Source organism: Medicago sativa, chromosome 3 (assembly GCF_051527215.1).
Source record: "Medicago sativa cultivar Bolivia chromosome 3, Bolivia_mono, whole genome shotgun sequence".
Lineage (NCBI taxonomy): Eukaryota > Viridiplantae > Streptophyta > Magnoliopsida > Fabales > Fabaceae > Medicago > Medicago sativa.
Window position 1 is genome coordinate 12,720,904 of NC_140751.1, and position 17,077 is coordinate 12,737,980.

At 32.8% G+C, this 17,077-nt stretch overlaps 2 protein-coding genes across 2 annotated transcripts; one reads left to right on the forward strand and one right to left on the reverse strand.

Annotated features, from left to right (window-relative positions):
* Nucleotides 1-10,256: 10,256 nt before the first annotated feature.
* LOC146935823 (uncharacterized) lies at nt 10,257-10,886 on the forward strand. The gene is made up of 2 exons (XM_085749105.1): nt 10,257-10,652; nt 10,734-10,886. The coding sequence occupies exons 1-2, from the start codon at nt 10,257-10,259 to the stop codon at nt 10,884-10,886; spliced, it is 549 nt and encodes a 182-aa protein (XP_085605231.1).
* Nucleotides 10,887-11,779: 893 nt separating this feature from the next.
* On the reverse strand, nt 11,780-13,307 carry LOC146935824 (NADPH:quinone oxidoreductase-like). The gene is made up of 3 exons (XM_085750910.1): nt 13,120-13,307; nt 12,391-12,582; nt 11,780-12,301 (listed from the first exon to the last, which is right to left on the reverse strand). The coding sequence occupies exons 1-3, from the start codon at nt 13,196-13,198 to the stop codon at nt 11,997-11,999; spliced, it is 576 nt and encodes a 191-aa protein (XP_085607036.1). The 5' UTR covers nt 13,199-13,307; the 3' UTR covers nt 11,780-11,996.
* Between the last annotated feature and the right edge of the window lie 3,770 nt (nt 13,308-17,077).

Consider the following 17,077-nt stretch of genomic DNA (forward strand, 5'->3'; position numbering starts at 1 on the left):
AAATCATGGGTCTGCTTTAGTGTTATTCGTAGTTATTCATAGTTTTTCCTCCATACCATAAAGTATTTCCCAAGTCCATTTCCCCTGAAAACCAAAAGGTTAACACCAAAAAAAACAAAAAGAATCATTTTGAAGAACCTATTTAATTATTAAACAGAACAATTATTAGTTAATTTTTACTTGTCTCTCAATTGAAGTCTGAAATATTAGGATCATTTTTCCCTAAAAAACGAAGGCTAACATTAAAAAATATAAACGGTTGATGAATATAAAATCGTAAATTAGAAATCCACAAAGAAGAATTTTATTGAATTTGATGTCACAATCATTTCCATGATGTGTGTTGATGTACATGGATGGTTATCAAGAAAGAATAAATAGTTCCCTAAAAAAAAAAATAGTGGAACATCAACCATATCATGTTCAAATTGTTTATAATCATTTCTATATTATAACAAATCAGGGAATGATTTGTCAAATCAGGGACTGATTTGTCTCTAGTATAAAAATATGAGAGACTAAGTTCCCTCTAATCTCATTTTATGTAATCACCAACATTAAGTTTTTTTTTTTAACGAACCAACATTCCGTTTTGGTGTGTTATATTTATTGAGCATTGATTGACGTTGAAAAAAAAAGGTAATAATCATTTAAATATATTGTTTTATTCATAAATTATTTTTAATAAAATGTGAGGATTGATAATACAGTCCCGTAACGGATGTTGAGAAATGAGAATGTGAGAATTGATAATACAGTCCTATCTGTTTATACTTTAGAATATATTTGGGCATGTTTGGATTAGCTTATTTTAGTATGCAAAACAGCTTATGCAAATAAATATGTCTTCATGTATTATTTATTATATTATTTATTAGCTTGTTAATGGTTTATGAAAAAAACAGTTTGCGAAGATACAATTTTCGTTAATGTGAACTTATAAATTAAGATAAAAATCTATTTATTTGCATACTCTTTTTCATAAACTTAAAATAAACTCAATTCAAACTGGGCTGTGGTTTGCTAAAAAAAAGAATAGATTTAGTGGTGAAATACCAGATGGACTAATTAATGTCATGGTAAAAAAACGGAAAAAAGAATCTGTCGGATGAAATAAAAATTGAGTTTGTATTATGTTTTGTTGTTTGATGCGAACTTAGATTTGCAGCAACACCTGAGTTATTTAGAATACACTTTCCCTCATTCAACTGTTTATTAAACTTGTATAGTAACGAAATTACAAACAAATAAAAAAATCAATAAAATTGACAATAAAAAAGAATTATTCGGGACTGCATAATAAGAATTCATGATGCCTTGATATAAAACATGATTTACATGTACCACAAAAAAAAAAAAAAACACCATTTACATAATAATCAATTGCTTATTGCGTATGGATGACTTTAATATTTTTGACATTATTTTCACAGAACTAAATTAAATAAAACAAAAAAAAATATGTACTGATGCATCCCTAATAACTGTATAGTGTATATATAGGGAGAAACAATGTGTGTCTCAATTTATATCATAGACAAACCATACACACAATTATTCTCCATGGAAAACGAATTTCAAATGAAGAAATAGTAATACAATTTGTATGGGATGAAGAGGCAGATGAAAGTTATGAGAAAATGATTATCTATTTATAGGGTAAAAATCATGTATACTTTACAATTCTCTCCTTAATGTCGCATTCAAGAAATTAATGTAGAAATTTTTTCTTCATTTTGATTGGTTGATAATAAAGAAAAATGAGTCATGTTTCAATTTGATTGGTTGATATGAAAATCATTTTCATCATAGTCAATCAATTTACTTATTCAGGTTTTTAAAGCTTCTTAATACGCAATACAAAGATAGCTTTTTTATTCCATTAAAATTAATAGTTTTGTTATTATTTCATTTCTTATTTTGGAATTCATAACTGCAAATTAATTACTATTTTATTTGGTTATTAAGAGAAATAAGTTATTCTTTGTTTTGATTGGTCGATTATTAAGACAAATGTGTCTATGTTTATTTTAATTGGTTGATACAATAATTGTATGCATCATAGACAATCATATTTGAACTTGAATTATTCATATAATATACAAAAAAATAAAATAAATTGAAATAATCGCAAAAAAAAACGTAAAATTAATAAATCGAAAATAACATTAAATAAAAAAATTCAATTAAACGATTTTATGTTAATTAATAAATCTTTTGGAATATTTATATCTATCTGAATTTAAAAAAATTAAAATAATTAATTTCATAGAAGATTAAAATTAAAAAAATCTTTTAGTAATATGTTTTTAAAAATAAGAATAAAAGTTAGTTTATTTCATCAATTTCGTTAGTTCATAAAAAAAATCATGGATTAGCAAAAAAAATCAATTCGATAGGGTATCAATCAGTCAATGTTACAATAATATTTTGTATTAGAAAAATTATTATTAAATTTATATAGTGCATTACATAAAAAACATTGAATTGTAACATTTCCATAAAAAAATAACATATAATAACACAATATAATTGGTCTTCCAAAAAAAAAACATTGAATTATAACATTTCCATAAATAAAACATTAGAATAGAAGAAGATTAGAGTGCCACATGTCGCTAGTTGAATGAAATTTAAAAATGGTGACACTTGTCAAGAAAAGAAGAGAATAGGCCTTGGAATAGGTGGTAAATTTATATTATATAGATTATTAAAGTTGATGCCCTATGAATTTCCCATTTTGCCCTTAGGAGGGGCATTTTTGTAATTTTCTTATTGGTGGAATTGTGTTGTTGCCACCTCACCAATATATGGGTGCATTTCCCATTTTGCCCCTCACATTTTTTTAATTATTTAATAATTTTTATATTTTTAATAACTTTTAACTATTTTACAATTTTTTCTCCCAAATTTAGTTGCTTCTACATTGCTGTTGTAGGAGATTAAAGTATCGCTTGACCGGCTTTTTTCCAACTTCTCTACATTTTTAAGGAGAAGTTAGGTCAAACACAGTATCAATTAAGTACTTACTAAAAAAAGTAATTTTTTTGAATGCATAAAATTGAATGGAATGAGCTTTGGCCAAAAGTTGTTGAATGTTACTTTAAAAAACTACTTCTCGACAATTTATTTTACAAGCACCTCTTTTCAACTCACGCTGGGAATCTTTTCTTTTATTTTTTAATATTATATTTCAATATGTTTTTCTCTTCCATTTAACTTTTTTTTTTAAAACCGTTCCATTTAATTTTTTAAGGAGGTTCCATTTAATTTTATTATTTTTTTATCACTTATATATTTAATTTCAATACCGTTTAATCATCACAACCTCACAAATATTTGTATTCACGCTGTCATTTAATGATACCAAATATTTTTATTTCCTTTCTTCAACCTCGCGAATATATACTCACACACATTAACGTTTAAAGTAATATTTTATGTCCCTCTGTCTGTTTTTTTGTTACGCTAATGCATATAATTTTTTTTTTTGTATTGCTTGGTTGAGTGCTATCTCACCGATTTTTTTTAACTATTTTCCGATTTTTATATTTTTAAAAACTTTTAACTTTTTTCCTATTTTTTTATTTTTAACTATTTTCCAATTTTTTCTCCCAAATTCAGTTGCTTCTACACTACCGTTGTAGGAGATTAAGATACCGTTTGACCCGTTTTTTTTTTCCAACTTCTCTACATTTTTAAGGAGAAGTTAAGCTAAATTCAATATCAATTAAGTACTTACTAAAAAAAGGTACTTTTTTTAATGCATAAAATTGAATGGAATGAGCTTTGACCAAAAGTTGATGAATGCTACTTAAAAAAACTACTTCTCGACAATTTATTTCACAAGCATTTCGCTTTGACCAAGGTACTTTCTTTTATTTTTTAATAGTATATTTCAATATGTTTTTTCTTCCATTTAATTTTTTTTTTGGAATCGTTCCATTTAATTTTTTTTAAGAAGGTCCCATTTAATTTTATTTCCTTTTTTTCAAAGGAATGTTATTATCTTTTTATCACTTATATATTTAATTTCAATATCGTTTAATCATCACAACTTCATAAATTTTTTTATTCACGCTGTCATTTAATGATACCAAATATTTTTATTTTCTTTCTTCAATCTCGCAAATATATACAGTTTGGATGGTATTATGAGAGTTGCCCCAAATGTTCGAAGACATCAATGTCAAATGGTGCTAGCTATAGATGCACATGCGGGAGTGATGCTTAATTTCCATTTGTTTCAACAATGTTAATTGGTCAACGGGGTTCATATAATGCACATACATGCATTTATCTAGACTTTATAGGAAGATAATAGGAAGATAAATTAGAAGTCATGATACATTTTTTTTAGCTTAAAATTAGTCAAGCTACCTTTATTTTATAAATTATATGTAACTATATTCGCATACATCTTATTCATGTTAATATGCATTAGACTAATATTGTTGTTATTTCCCTGTTTAACATTTCCCAAACAAGGTGTCAAGAACAATTCTGAAAGGAAGCGCAAAACAATCACTCTCATTGATGACCAGACACAGAGAAAGTATAAGTGTCGCCTCATTACCGCCGAAAGAGCAAGCTATAAAAAATACTTGGGTGGGCAGTGGTTCAATTTCTGCAGAGAACGTGTGATGGAAGAAGGTGGTAAGCTCATCTTTGGTCTCGAAAAGTCACTGAAGAACTTGCACGTTCGAGTTGTTCCAAAGTAGATCTTTGCTGCTGAACTATTTGAACTTATACTATTTTGACGTATCGCTTTGGACTGTAATCGTAAACTATCTTGACTTTGGGATGCCATTTGTTCTTTTCATTTTGTCTCATGTAAATATTGGCAAAAATCCTTTTTTGGTTAGTCTTTGACACTTGCAGTCTCTTTTATAAACCTAATGATTATGTAACCTTAATCTGCACATTGTTGGTTCCTTCATTGGTTCCAATTAGTATCACGTTAATTATAATGTTGTTTTCCTAATCTCTTGAACAAAATAGAACATGCTCTTTTTCTACAGCAAATCTTTATAATGTTTTGGTAAATGTTTTAGAAATGTACTTATATATATATATATATATATATATATATATATATATATATATATGAGTCAGGATCCGTTGACACCAGGTGTCAACGAATTCGTTGACACCAAATCATGTCCATTCATTTGTATTGATTTAAAGGCTCACATTCGTTTACTTAAAAAGCTCACATGATCATTACTTACCTGAATTTTTAAAGTGCATTTATTTTCATTTATTTCAATGCTAATTCTTCCCTCTCGTTTTGGTTATCTTTATTTATTTTTTTTGGTACATTTTGGTTATCTTTTTTATTGTCCAGATTTTTATTTTTTCCCCTCTATTACAAATGAAAATTAACAATGGATATTATCATATCTATCGTCATTTCATATACTATTAAGGGCTTCTTTCTCCATTTCAAGTTTTTGACAAATCTACATTTCAATATTATCATGTCTGATCAACAAAAGAGGTGAATTTTTCAATATTATCATGTGAATCTTTACTATTTTAATATAAAAATAAATAAAAAAAATAAACTTTGGTGGAAAACACGGCTTTGTTCATGATTCCCGTGGAATATCCTTAGTAGGAAATGGTATTTCCCTTTTCAATGAGTCTCGCCAATAAAAGTAATAACTAATTCCCTAAAAAAAGTGATAATTAATGCTCAAGGAAAATTAGAGAAAAGAGGGTCTATATGAGGTTTTTCATTAAATAATATGAACCTTTGGATCAATATAAATGAATGGACATGATTTGGTGTCAACGAATCCGTTGACACCTGGTGTCAACGGATCCTGACTCTATATATATATATATATATATATATATATATATATATATATATATATATATATATATATATAACATCTAATTAACACTGCAATTTTTTTTGTACCTAGCACTTCCCAAATGAGATATCAAGGACATTTCTAAAAGGAACACGGAAAACAATCACACTCATCAACAAACAAGCTCAAAAAAGGTATAAGTGTCGCTTGATAACGGCAAAGAGAGCAAGTTACGAAAAATACTTAGGCGGCCAATGATTCAACTTTTCCCGAGAACATATGTTAGAGGTAGGTGATAAGCTAATTTTTGATCTAGAGAAGCCACCTAAAAATATGCACGTTCAAGTCGTTCCTAAATAAAGATTTGGTGTTCATGATCCGCACTTTCAACAGATCACCTTAACTCTAATCCTAGACTAGATTATCTTCACTCACCGATGCTACTTCTTTGCTTGATTTCATCTGATGTAAATATGGGTATCAATCCTTTTGCGGTAACTCTATAACAACAAGACTCTTTTTTATAATTTTGGATAATATGTAATCATAATTCAAACATCATTGATTCCTTTATTGGTTCCAATTGTTTTCATCCTAAATATTATGTCAATTCCTAATTTTATAAACTGATTATATGCTCTCTTAACCAGCTCATACATATTTTATGATGAATCACAATGTTCCGTCGTTTTAACATCTCTTCTTTCGAAGAATTTTTTTATCGAATACGCTATTGAACCCGTGCGAAGCACGGGTTTGTAACTAGTTTATTAAAGAATAATACAAACAAGCCACTCACTTTTTAATATAGATATTTTAACACAATTTTTTTATTAATTAAAATTTATACTAGCCTCACTTTATTTATATTGGATCCACATGGTTTTATGTGATCCATGTAAATTTTAATTAATAAAAGTTAGTGTGTTGAAAAAAGTATGTTCGATAGACACTTCCTCTTCCACCAAAATATCTCATTCATAGGTAACCATGTGGATGAGGGGGCTAACATATACAAGGAAAAATATTATTTAAAAATTAATAAACTTATAAGCGAAAAAACACAATAATTTTACTTATATAAATGTGAATTAAAACAACACAAAAACGAAAACAAAAAATGACAATAACTCTGTCAATAAAAATTACAATAACTATTTAAAAATATTGAGTTCAACGACACATTAAGGAGTCAAATTTATCTATAATTGATAAATTAAATTAAAACAACACAAAAAATGACAATAACCAAGGTCGTCCCAATCAAATTGGATACCCTACCAAAATATTAACTGTTTAAAAATCAATTGTTTAACAGTAAAATTATTGTGTGCAGACTTTTACCTACAGACAAACGATATTTAGTGACAAATTTTATCCGTAGATAGAAATTTTTCTTTTTCTTTTTGGAAATTTGAGAGCACCTTAAATTTGAGACCCTGTGCAGAGAGTCTCTTTACACTTGCGTAGGGTCGGCCCTGACAATAACTATTTAAAAATGTTGCATTCAACGATGCTTCAAAGAGTCATATTTATCTACAATTGATTTTGTATTAAACATATAAGTAATGTATTTATCAACACAAACAATTAAGTCATTTGCCAGAAACTCGTTGCAAAAAAAATTCTTGTAGTTGTTGAAGAGAGTGGAAGTGTCAAAATAAAACGAAATAAATTTATCAATCATGTGATAATCTTTTGACACTCATGTTTGTGCCACTTCTTAACTAATAAATTTATTTAAAGTAGTTAAATAATTATTATTTGGTAGCAAAAAATATAAAACACATACTTTTTGAAAATATAAAACATACATCCTTATTAAACCAAAATTAAAAAAAATTGGGGTAGCCAAAGTTATCTCATGTTCCTACTACTATCCGGCCATGTAAAAACTGAAATTCGAAAGTTGTTGTTCTGACTTCAATATCCTCCTAATAACACATTGAAAGTGCGAAATTGCCCCTAGTGGTAGTTAAGTACCGTTCAAGAAACCAACAGTAGTTAACTACCGTTGTCCTCAGCGCTAGTTAACTACCGCTGCGATTTGTATCTTAAGAACACAGAAACTCCAGTTTATGGTTTACAGAAACACATGCAAACTTGTTCAATAACATACCAAATTCACCCAAACCTTCATTTACACGAAAATCATCCAATTTGCTTCAAGTAAATCACAAGTAAGTACCTTTCTTCCTATTTACATGCAATGTAGGTTGTTTAGGGTGTTGGTTTTCATAATTTGAGCAAAATGTTAGGGTTTAGGTTAGGTTTAAAAATTGCAAATTATGATAGAATTTGATGTTATAATGTATGGTTCATGCTGGCATTGTTGTTTAGAGTAGGTTTAGGTACAATGTAGTTGTTTAGATGTTCAAATAACACTAATTGTGCTACTAATTTAGAATGCACTTAAGGTGTTTGATGAAATGTCTAAGTGAGATAATCTTGCTTTTTTTTGTGTAATTTTTTTGCAAATATGTTTAATTTTATAATGTGTATATGTTATAATGATTCTAAGCTTGGATTTTTACATTTTTTTGGCAAGTTTGAAGAATTACATAATGTTATACGTTACATAAAGTATGATGAATGTATATATGTTATATTAAGTTTGATGATTGCATAAGTTTGTTTTGGTGATATGTTACTTGAATTTTGGTGTTGTGTATAATGTGGGGGTTAGATCCATTGTTCCATGACTTAGTTTGTGTTACTGTAAAAGTGTATAGTTTTTAGGAAATGCCTAAATACATTGTCCACTTATTTATGTTATTTTTAATTTGCTTTTGTACAGATATGGCTGGGGAGGAGGATGAGCAACATCAGCTTATTAGAGAGGCCAGGATGCACAAAGGTAAACAGACGACTACCGCTAGCCATCAGAAAGAGCGGGAGGAACAAAACCTATATGTCCCAAAGACCCGGAAGCGTAGGGACACGAGGCTAGTTGGAGATAGCTCGCAGTCATAGATGGATTACTCTAGGTGGTTGATCCGACACAAGCGCATAGGTATGTCGGGTATGCAAAGGGATTTGAGGGATATGATCGGATGGAGGAGGAGGCTATGTTTTATCAGCCGGAGGAGGAGGCATCTCATTATTTTAGGACAGAGGAGGTGGTAGAGGCCGAGGATCTTGAGGCAGAAGATGACGACGGTCATGTGCATGCGACTGCGCTTGAGCCCGAGCCTAGGCAACGTCATCGTGATGAGGTGGCACTGGCCGTGCCTGTTGAAGGGCCTCCCTTTCCTGGAGGTCCGGAGACCACGTTATTGTTGTCTGACTACGCGAAGCACATGGTGATCCCTCTTCGGGTGAACCATAATGATGTAAGTGTTTAAATTCTTAAAATTTTGTAGTGTAAGTGTTTATATTCTTTAAAGTGATTAAAATTTATAGTGATAATGACTTAATTGATTTGATTTTCTGATGTGGTATGATCAGGAGTATAAGTGTATAAATTCAGGTAGAAAGGTAAGAGAGCTTTCTAAGCCAGAGGAGGGTTTGAGGTGGTTTTGGGATCCTGTGGAGGCGTATGGCTTACATGATCTAATATACATCGGGTATTCGAGTGTGACCCATGCATGATACATGCTCTGTGCGAGGAGTGGCACACGGACACAAGTAGTTTTCATTTACCTGTGGGGGAGATGACGATCACTTTGGACGATGTGTCTAATCTCCTCCACCTTCCTACTCAGGGCCGTATGCTGTACCATGACCCGGTAGTGGATCGGGCACATGGGATTACACGGATGACCAGGTTGATTGGCATGTTAGATGCTGCTGCTCGTGCTGAGTCAAAGAGTGAGTATGGTGCTCATATTAGTTATACCGCAATGAAGCGGCGTTATGAATCCCACCTGACAGAGGCTAGACGACTGGAGCACCCACAGATGAGGAGTTTTCTTTTATATCTCATCGGTAGTGCGCTGTTCACTAACAAAACAAACAGACGTATCGACTTGGTATATATTGATTATATGGTGGACTTGAATGTGATTGGGAAGTGGTCATGGGAGGGATAACCTTAGCTTACCTATATGATTATCTTGATGATTATGTTCGTCTGTGTAACAAGACGATGGCTGGTTGTGTGACCCTTCTTATGGTGATAATTTAATATTATCTTCATTTATTTATTAATTTGTTTTAAAAATTTTATCTTCATGTTAGATTATTTTTTTTTCCTAACTTCAGGTACGACTATATTTATTTAGGATTTTATTTTCATATTTTAGTGAAGTTTTTATAATTTTTTTTTATCATTTTGTTATATTTATTTAATATTTAATTCGAATATTTATTTTTTTGTTGCAGGGATGGATTTTGGAGCATTTGTCAGGTCCGTATCCAGGGAAGAAAAATAAGAGCTGGAAGCCGGAGAGACCATGTGCGGGGAGATGACTTACAAGCATAAGGCATACAGTTATGCACCATTACCGCCTACTCCTGGATCGCTTAGAGGTGGATGATGTGAGGTGGTCTACATATGATGATCACAGAGAGATGTGCCCTTTTCAGCTTATTTTCACTTACTCGGGATGGCTTATGTGCGGGAAGGAAAGGGTGTATTGTCATTTATCTGAGCGGGTTAAGAGGCAGTTAGGCTTTATAAAGGACATCCCCAGACATCCGTCAAATGTCCCTGAGATGCCTAAGGCGATTCTGGCTACTTTGTTGATAGACCATAGTCCGTGGTTCTACACTAATTGGGGACAAAGGTGTCAGAGAGAGTGGGAGCATCAGCCTGGCTACATGGCTTGGTATGTCAAAGTCTCTCACCCTCGGATTATCCCACCTGATGAAGGATCTCCTCCCAGGCCGGCGAACCGAGAGCAACTTATAGAGGAGGAGCATGCCAGATAGCTGTCTGACACACTGACGATCATCAGGGATGTCGTGCAGATAGTTGATAATGATGTGGCCGTGAGCGCCGAGATGACTAAAGAGAAGCTGGTGCAGGAGATGATCCGGATTAGCAGTACTGGTCGCCCTGCCCTTATGTATCAGATTTCCGGGAAGCGCAGGGGGCATAGGCATCGTAGGCAGCAGGGTTGATTAGCATTAGGTTTTTTTTTTTTTTTTATGTATATTTGGACTATGGTGATGGTGATGTATGCTTATGACATTTTCATACCTTGTGATATTTCTATGACATTTTCGTACCTTTTATATTATTTCTTGCGTTTTGTTTTTATCATGTTAAAATTATTTTTACTTTTTATATGTTTTAGAATTGATGAATGTGAAATTGGATGAAAATGATTGAAAAAATGTTTTCAAAAATAGTATGTTCCAATGTGGGTGAAAAGGGAAGGAGACAGCTGCTGGAAATTTAACCAAGAACACAGCAGCAGTTAACTACCACTGGTTGTAGCGGTAGTTAACAACCGCTGGCCTCAGCGGTAGTTAAGTGCTGTCGTGTCTCCCAATTGTGGTTAACTACCTCTGAGGGTAAATTGATATTTTACTTGTGTTTTTAGGAAGTTTCTTATGTTAGAAAAGCAATTTTCGAAATTCTGACCTTGAAAGTTGCCCAGTCCAATTTTGATACAACGGTCCAATTTTGATACAAACGGTCATTGACATGGTGATTGTGCCAATACAGAATTTTGACAAGGAGCTGAGAGTACTCAAATGCAAGTTCACAAGGCGTAATAGTGAATCAAGATTGACATAAAGTTTGACACAAAGCTCTTCTCTTGGGTATGATAACCCGAACCCTCCTTGATATGGATGCCATTTGTAACACTCCATGCTTTTTGTATTTTCATTTTAAACTTTTTTGAGTCAGTTCTACCATTCTTCTAAACATCTATTATGCTTCCTTTTTTTATTTCTTTTAATCTTTTTTTTTTTTGGTACAATATTTCTTTTAATCTATTGTCATTGGAATGCATCATATCATGTGTTGGATTTTTCCAAATGTGAACCCAACTTATGCTCTCAAGTAGAGGTTAATAAAAATCTTGATTGTTCCAAAAGATAATTGTACTAAACAATGCTTAAATACAAATTCCACACGTAAGTATAAAAAAAAAAAAGTTTTGCAAATGTAAATCACACATTACATGTTGTCATAAATCGAGCCTGCATTACAACATTATATTTCATAAACGAATGGGTTGAAATCCAAATCTTGTTTTCAACAAGGAACCATAATTTGCTTCAATTTCTGCCTTGAAGTTTAAGGGTAAATTCCTTCAAGGACACAAGAACTTTCTCCAATCTATTCTTGATCTCTTCATCAACCAAGTCACCATCATCGTTACATTTTTCTGGATGCTTAAATACATCTAGGTAGAACTCAGGTTTATTAATGAAATGAATATCAAGGAAAACCCCGATTTGGCGAAGATGATGTTGAGCTTTTTCTCCACCAAAGGCTCCTCCAACACTTACTATGGCAGCAGGTTTACCAGCCCATGCATTTGGTGGTCTTGATGCCCAATCAATCGCATTCTTTAGCGGAGCTGAAAAAAATGCGAGAAAATAATAAATTAGCAAAAAGAATCTTATTGACAAAGGTTATAAAGAAAAAAACAACATGATGTTTACTTACCTGAGACAGAATAATTATATTCAGGAGAAGCAAAGAGAACACTATCAGCTGCAAAAATCTTTTGACGAAAAGCTTCAACTTCAGCTGGAAAAGTTCCTTCTTTCTCAAGATCAGAGTTCAACATTGGCAAGTCCGAAATATCAATATAGTCGATTTGGATACCATCAAGAACATTTTTGCTTAGCTCAATAGCTACCAATGAATAGAAAAAAAAAATGTAAAACCATCAAATTTAATATTCAAAGACTCAAAATCAAAGGTTAATTCATCTACTTATGTCAAATCGTCCTGCCACCGTCCTATTTTTTCAACAAGTTAAACGACTGGTTAATTTTGAGTTTAATAAACCTATCCGACAGGTTAATTTCAACTTTTCCAACCTAAAATTGCGGGTTTTAATAGGTCGGCCCGACAGGCTCGACCTATTTTGCCACCCCTACTTAGTGTCTCCTCTCCCCCTAAACAATATTCACTCAGTTTATTTTTTATTTTACATTTTGCCTTTTTTTTTTTGCTAAGTAGTCTATTTGCTAAATTTCACATATTTTAAATGTAGAGAAGTGGGGTGTCCGAGCTTCGAACCCTAACCCCCTGTATATAATATGCAATATCCCTACCAATTAAACTAAACTCACCGGGATTTGATTAGCCTCGAAGTAGTCATTTAGAAAGGAAAAAAAGAAGAGAAGAGGAAGAGAAGAATTAGTGTTTGAATAAGAAGTAAATTACCATAACGAATGAGGCCAGTATGAAAAGAGGCTTTTCGAAGAGAACCAGAGAGAGCAACAATCTTAATCACCCTTGTCATTATTTGTTAATCAATATGCTGTAAATGAAAATTGTAAATGAATATATGATTTGTTTTGTTATTGAAAAGAATGTGATATATGTATATATAGATGTTGCTCGTAAATACTATATTATGTAGGGTATAGCAAATGGTAATAACATATATATTTTGCCAGATTCTAAATTCCAAATTGGATTCGTGCTTCAATTTTAAATTCGCCGGTTGCAAATTGCAATGGCATAGTAGAGTGTTATATTTTTTATAAAGAAAAGTATGGTGTTATTTGTGTGATACGTAAGCGATGACAGCATTAATTTTAAGGAATCCTAAATTTAAGGAATGGAGACAACACTAATGGAAGTGATGAATTAAAATTAATACTGCCATGACCTACACTAATCATTGTTTTATAAGACATAACTTTAGTCAAGGATGATAAATTTTGACTAAGATGGATAAGATTTATATTTTTTTTTTAAGGAAAGAAACTTATATCATTTCATTACTTAAAATGTGTTCAATACAATCTGGTATTTCTACCAAAATTTGGAAACTAGCTGAGGATGTGGCCGCCTTAGCTAATCTATGGGCTGCCTCATTTGCTTGTCTCCTCACAAACTCAACACTACAGTTGACATAGTACTGTTCAAAGATAGTTTTACAATTGTGAATAATCATCCCAAATTCTGTAACATCCTGATGTGCAGATGAAAAACTATCTACCACTTTTTTAGCATCAAGCTCAAAATTGATAGGTCCTAATTGTAAGTGATGAACCCATTCTAAAGCTGATAATAGTCCAAGAGCTTCGCCGACGTGTACCTCACAGACTGGAGTAAACCATTCAGTTTTTGCCAAAACAAAAGTGTCTGTATCATCCCTTATACAAACTCCTATTCCCACTCTATTAGAAAGTTGGGAGAAAGAAGCATCAATATTGCACTTAAATCTTCCTTCAGCTGGTTTGATCCATTTCACAGTTCCTTCTTGTCGTAGATGTGAACAAGATGTATTACAAATCCTACGTGCATCTTGCCAATCATGAAGCATAACTTTTGCTCTCTCGACAACATAAACTGGAGCATCAATTACCTCATTCCACACTCTATTGTTTCTTTGTTTCCATATACTCCACAACACACAACAAAATAAATCTGCATCATCCTTAGATAAATCATGTAATGCTTTGAAGATAATATTCTTGCTATCCAGATCTTGTTGTAGCAAAATAGAAATAGATGAAAAGAAAGGAAGCATACTCCAAACATTTAAGCTGCTTGGACATTGGAAAAATAAATGAAGTGTATCCTCATTGCTCACCGTACACAGTGTACAATTTATAGGGCATGTGACTCCTTTATCTTTTAGACGTACACGAGTTGGTAAGCAATTCCTACAAATTCTCCAAATAAAATTTTTTACCTTTGGAGGAATCTTGAGCTTCCAAATTAGATTCCAAGAGCCTTGTACCTTGAAATGGGATGTATGAAGTAATTCTTGCACACAAAAACGGTATGCACTACGAACAGAGTATTCGCCATGATTTTCTTTTTTCCAGATGAGTCGATCTTCTATCACTGATGGGTAGAGCGGTGTCTTCACTATATGTTCAACCACCTGGTGATCGAAAATTGACTGCAGGAAAGGTAAATTCCATTCCTTGCGGTCATGTAGCATGCAATCTGAGACTCTTAGATCAGCTAGAGGGAAATCTCCATCAGCATGTGGGATAAGTGTAATATCATTTGCAATCCACTTGTTATACCAAACTGAGATATCATCACCATCGCCTATCCTCCATCTGCTTCCAGCTTTGAGAATAAATTTAGAGTTACATATGCTTCGCCATACAAAGCTAAGCTTATGTCCTAAAGTCGACTCAAAGAAATTGCACCTGGGATAATATTTTGCCTTGTAAAGTCTAGCTACCAAAGAATCAGGATTTGTCATAAGTCTCCAGCCCTGTTTTCCTAACATAGCTAGATTAAAGGTAGGTAGATTTTTGAAACTCATACCTCCATCATTCTTGTGCATAGACAATTTATCCCAAGAAAGCCAGTTAATACCTCTACTTTGACCTCGCGAATGGCCCCACCAAAAGGAATTCATCATTCTTTCAATTTCATCACAAAGAGAGACAGGGAGAGTGAACAAACTCATAAAGTAGGTAGGGATAGATTGAAGCACGGATTTGATGAGAACTTCACGACCGGCTTTTGAAAGACTTTTACTACTCCATGAATTTATCTTCTTCCAGATTCTATCTTTAATAAAGCTAAAAGTGGATTTTTTGCTCCTGCCTATCATTGAAGGGAGCCCCAAATATTTGCCAGTACCTAAAACAGCCTGTACACCCAAAATGTTTGCAATATTATTATGATCTGTAGTTAGAACATTTCTACTACAAAAAATCTCTGATTTTTGGAGGTTCACTGCCTGACCAGAAGCTCTCTCATAGGTAGATAAAATGGCTCGCATTTTACTTGCTTGGTCCACATTGGCTCTAAAAAAGAGGAAACAATCATCAGCAAATAAGAGGTGAGATATAATTGGAGCATTATTACAAATTTTGACACCATTGATTTCACCCCTCGCTTCAGCTTTTCGAATAAGAGCAGAAAGACCTTCAGCACAAATAATAAACAAATACGGGGATAATGGGTCTCCTTGTCTCAAACCTCTTCCTGGGATGATTTGACTTGTGGCATTACCATTAACAAGCACAGAGTAATCCACTGTTTCAACACACATCATAATCCATTTAACCCATTGATCAGAAAACCCCATTTTTGTCATAACCCCTCGAAGGTAACTCCAATCAATCCTGTCATAAGCTTTGCTAATATCAAGTTTTAAAGCAACATCCCCTTTCTTACCTTTAACCTTTGATTTCATGTAGTGAATTATTTCAATAGCAGCCATGGCATTATCTAAGATAGACCTCCCAGGCACAAAGGCTGATTGACTATCTGAGATGCATTTATCCAATACTAATTTCAACCTGTTTGCTAAAACTTTAGCAACAATCTTATAAATCACATTACACAAAGCAATAGGCCTCCAATCCTTCATTGAGACTTGGGAGTCTCCTTTTGGGATAAGAACAATATTAGTCATATTCAGGTTAGAGGGAAAGGTACCTGTCGAAAGCCACTCACAACATTGAGAAAAAATTTCTTCTCCACAACTTCCCCAAAATTTCTGAAAAAAACCAGGATTGAATCCATCTGGTCCTGGACATTTATCCGGCTTCATAGAAAAAATGGCCTCTTTGAATTCATCTATCACAAAAGGTGATGTCAACAAAGTGTTGTCTTCCAAAGATATAGATTCATGAATGACATCAATAACCGGTTGAATGTCGCTGTTTTGAGCTTGAAATAGATCAACAAAGTAATCACGTGCAACCTCACAAAGTTTGTCTTCATCAGAGACGCGATTATTGTTGACATCAATGAGAGAAGTAATACGGTTCACTTTCCTCCTTGAGGAGGCTGCAGCATGAAAGAATTTAGTATTGAGGTCTCCGTCTCGTAGCCAATGTGTTTTAGCGCATTGACGCCAAAAAGCATCTTCTTGCACAAGAAGTTGATTCATTCGATTCCTGAGAGAATTAAAAGAATTGATATTGTCACAATCCACTTGACCCCGCATGACATCAAGTTTCTTACGACAATCATCAATGTCTCATCGGAATTGTTGAAAATGATTTCTATTCCAACTCAAGAGATCCATTGCACACATATCCAACTTATCACCAATTGGTTGAACACCATAACCACTCCATTTTTCTTTAACATAATTGCTGAAATCAGGATCAAGGAGCCAAGCATTCTCGAATTTGAATCGTGATTGCATTCTTCTGCCTCTTATACCTGGTTCGCAAAGCAACATAAT

What these genes read in the sequence shown, in the direction of transcription:
- LOC146935823 (XM_085749105.1), top strand. Translation starts at nt 10,257, where the DNA reads ATGCACCATTACCGCCTACTCCTGGATCGCTTAGAGGTGGATGATGTG. An exon ending in AAGGATCTCCTCCCAGGCCG is followed by an intron (nt 10,653 to 10,733) that starts GCGAACCGAGAG and finishes GATGTCGTGCAG; the next exon opens with ATAGTTGATAATGATGTGGC.
- LOC146935824 (XM_085750910.1), bottom strand. Translation starts at nt 13,198, where the DNA reads ATGACAAGGGTGATTAAGATTGTTGCTCTCTCTGGTTCTCTTCGAAAA. An exon ending in TACTGGCCTCATTCGTTATG is followed by an intron (nt 12,583 to 13,119) that starts GTAATTTACTTC and finishes ATTCATTGGTAG; the next exon opens with CTATTGAGCTAAGCAAAAAT. An exon ending in ATATAATTATTCTGTCTCAG is followed by an intron (nt 12,302 to 12,390) that starts GTAAGTAAACAT and finishes CATTTTTTTCAG; the next exon opens with CTCCGCTAAAGAATGCGATT.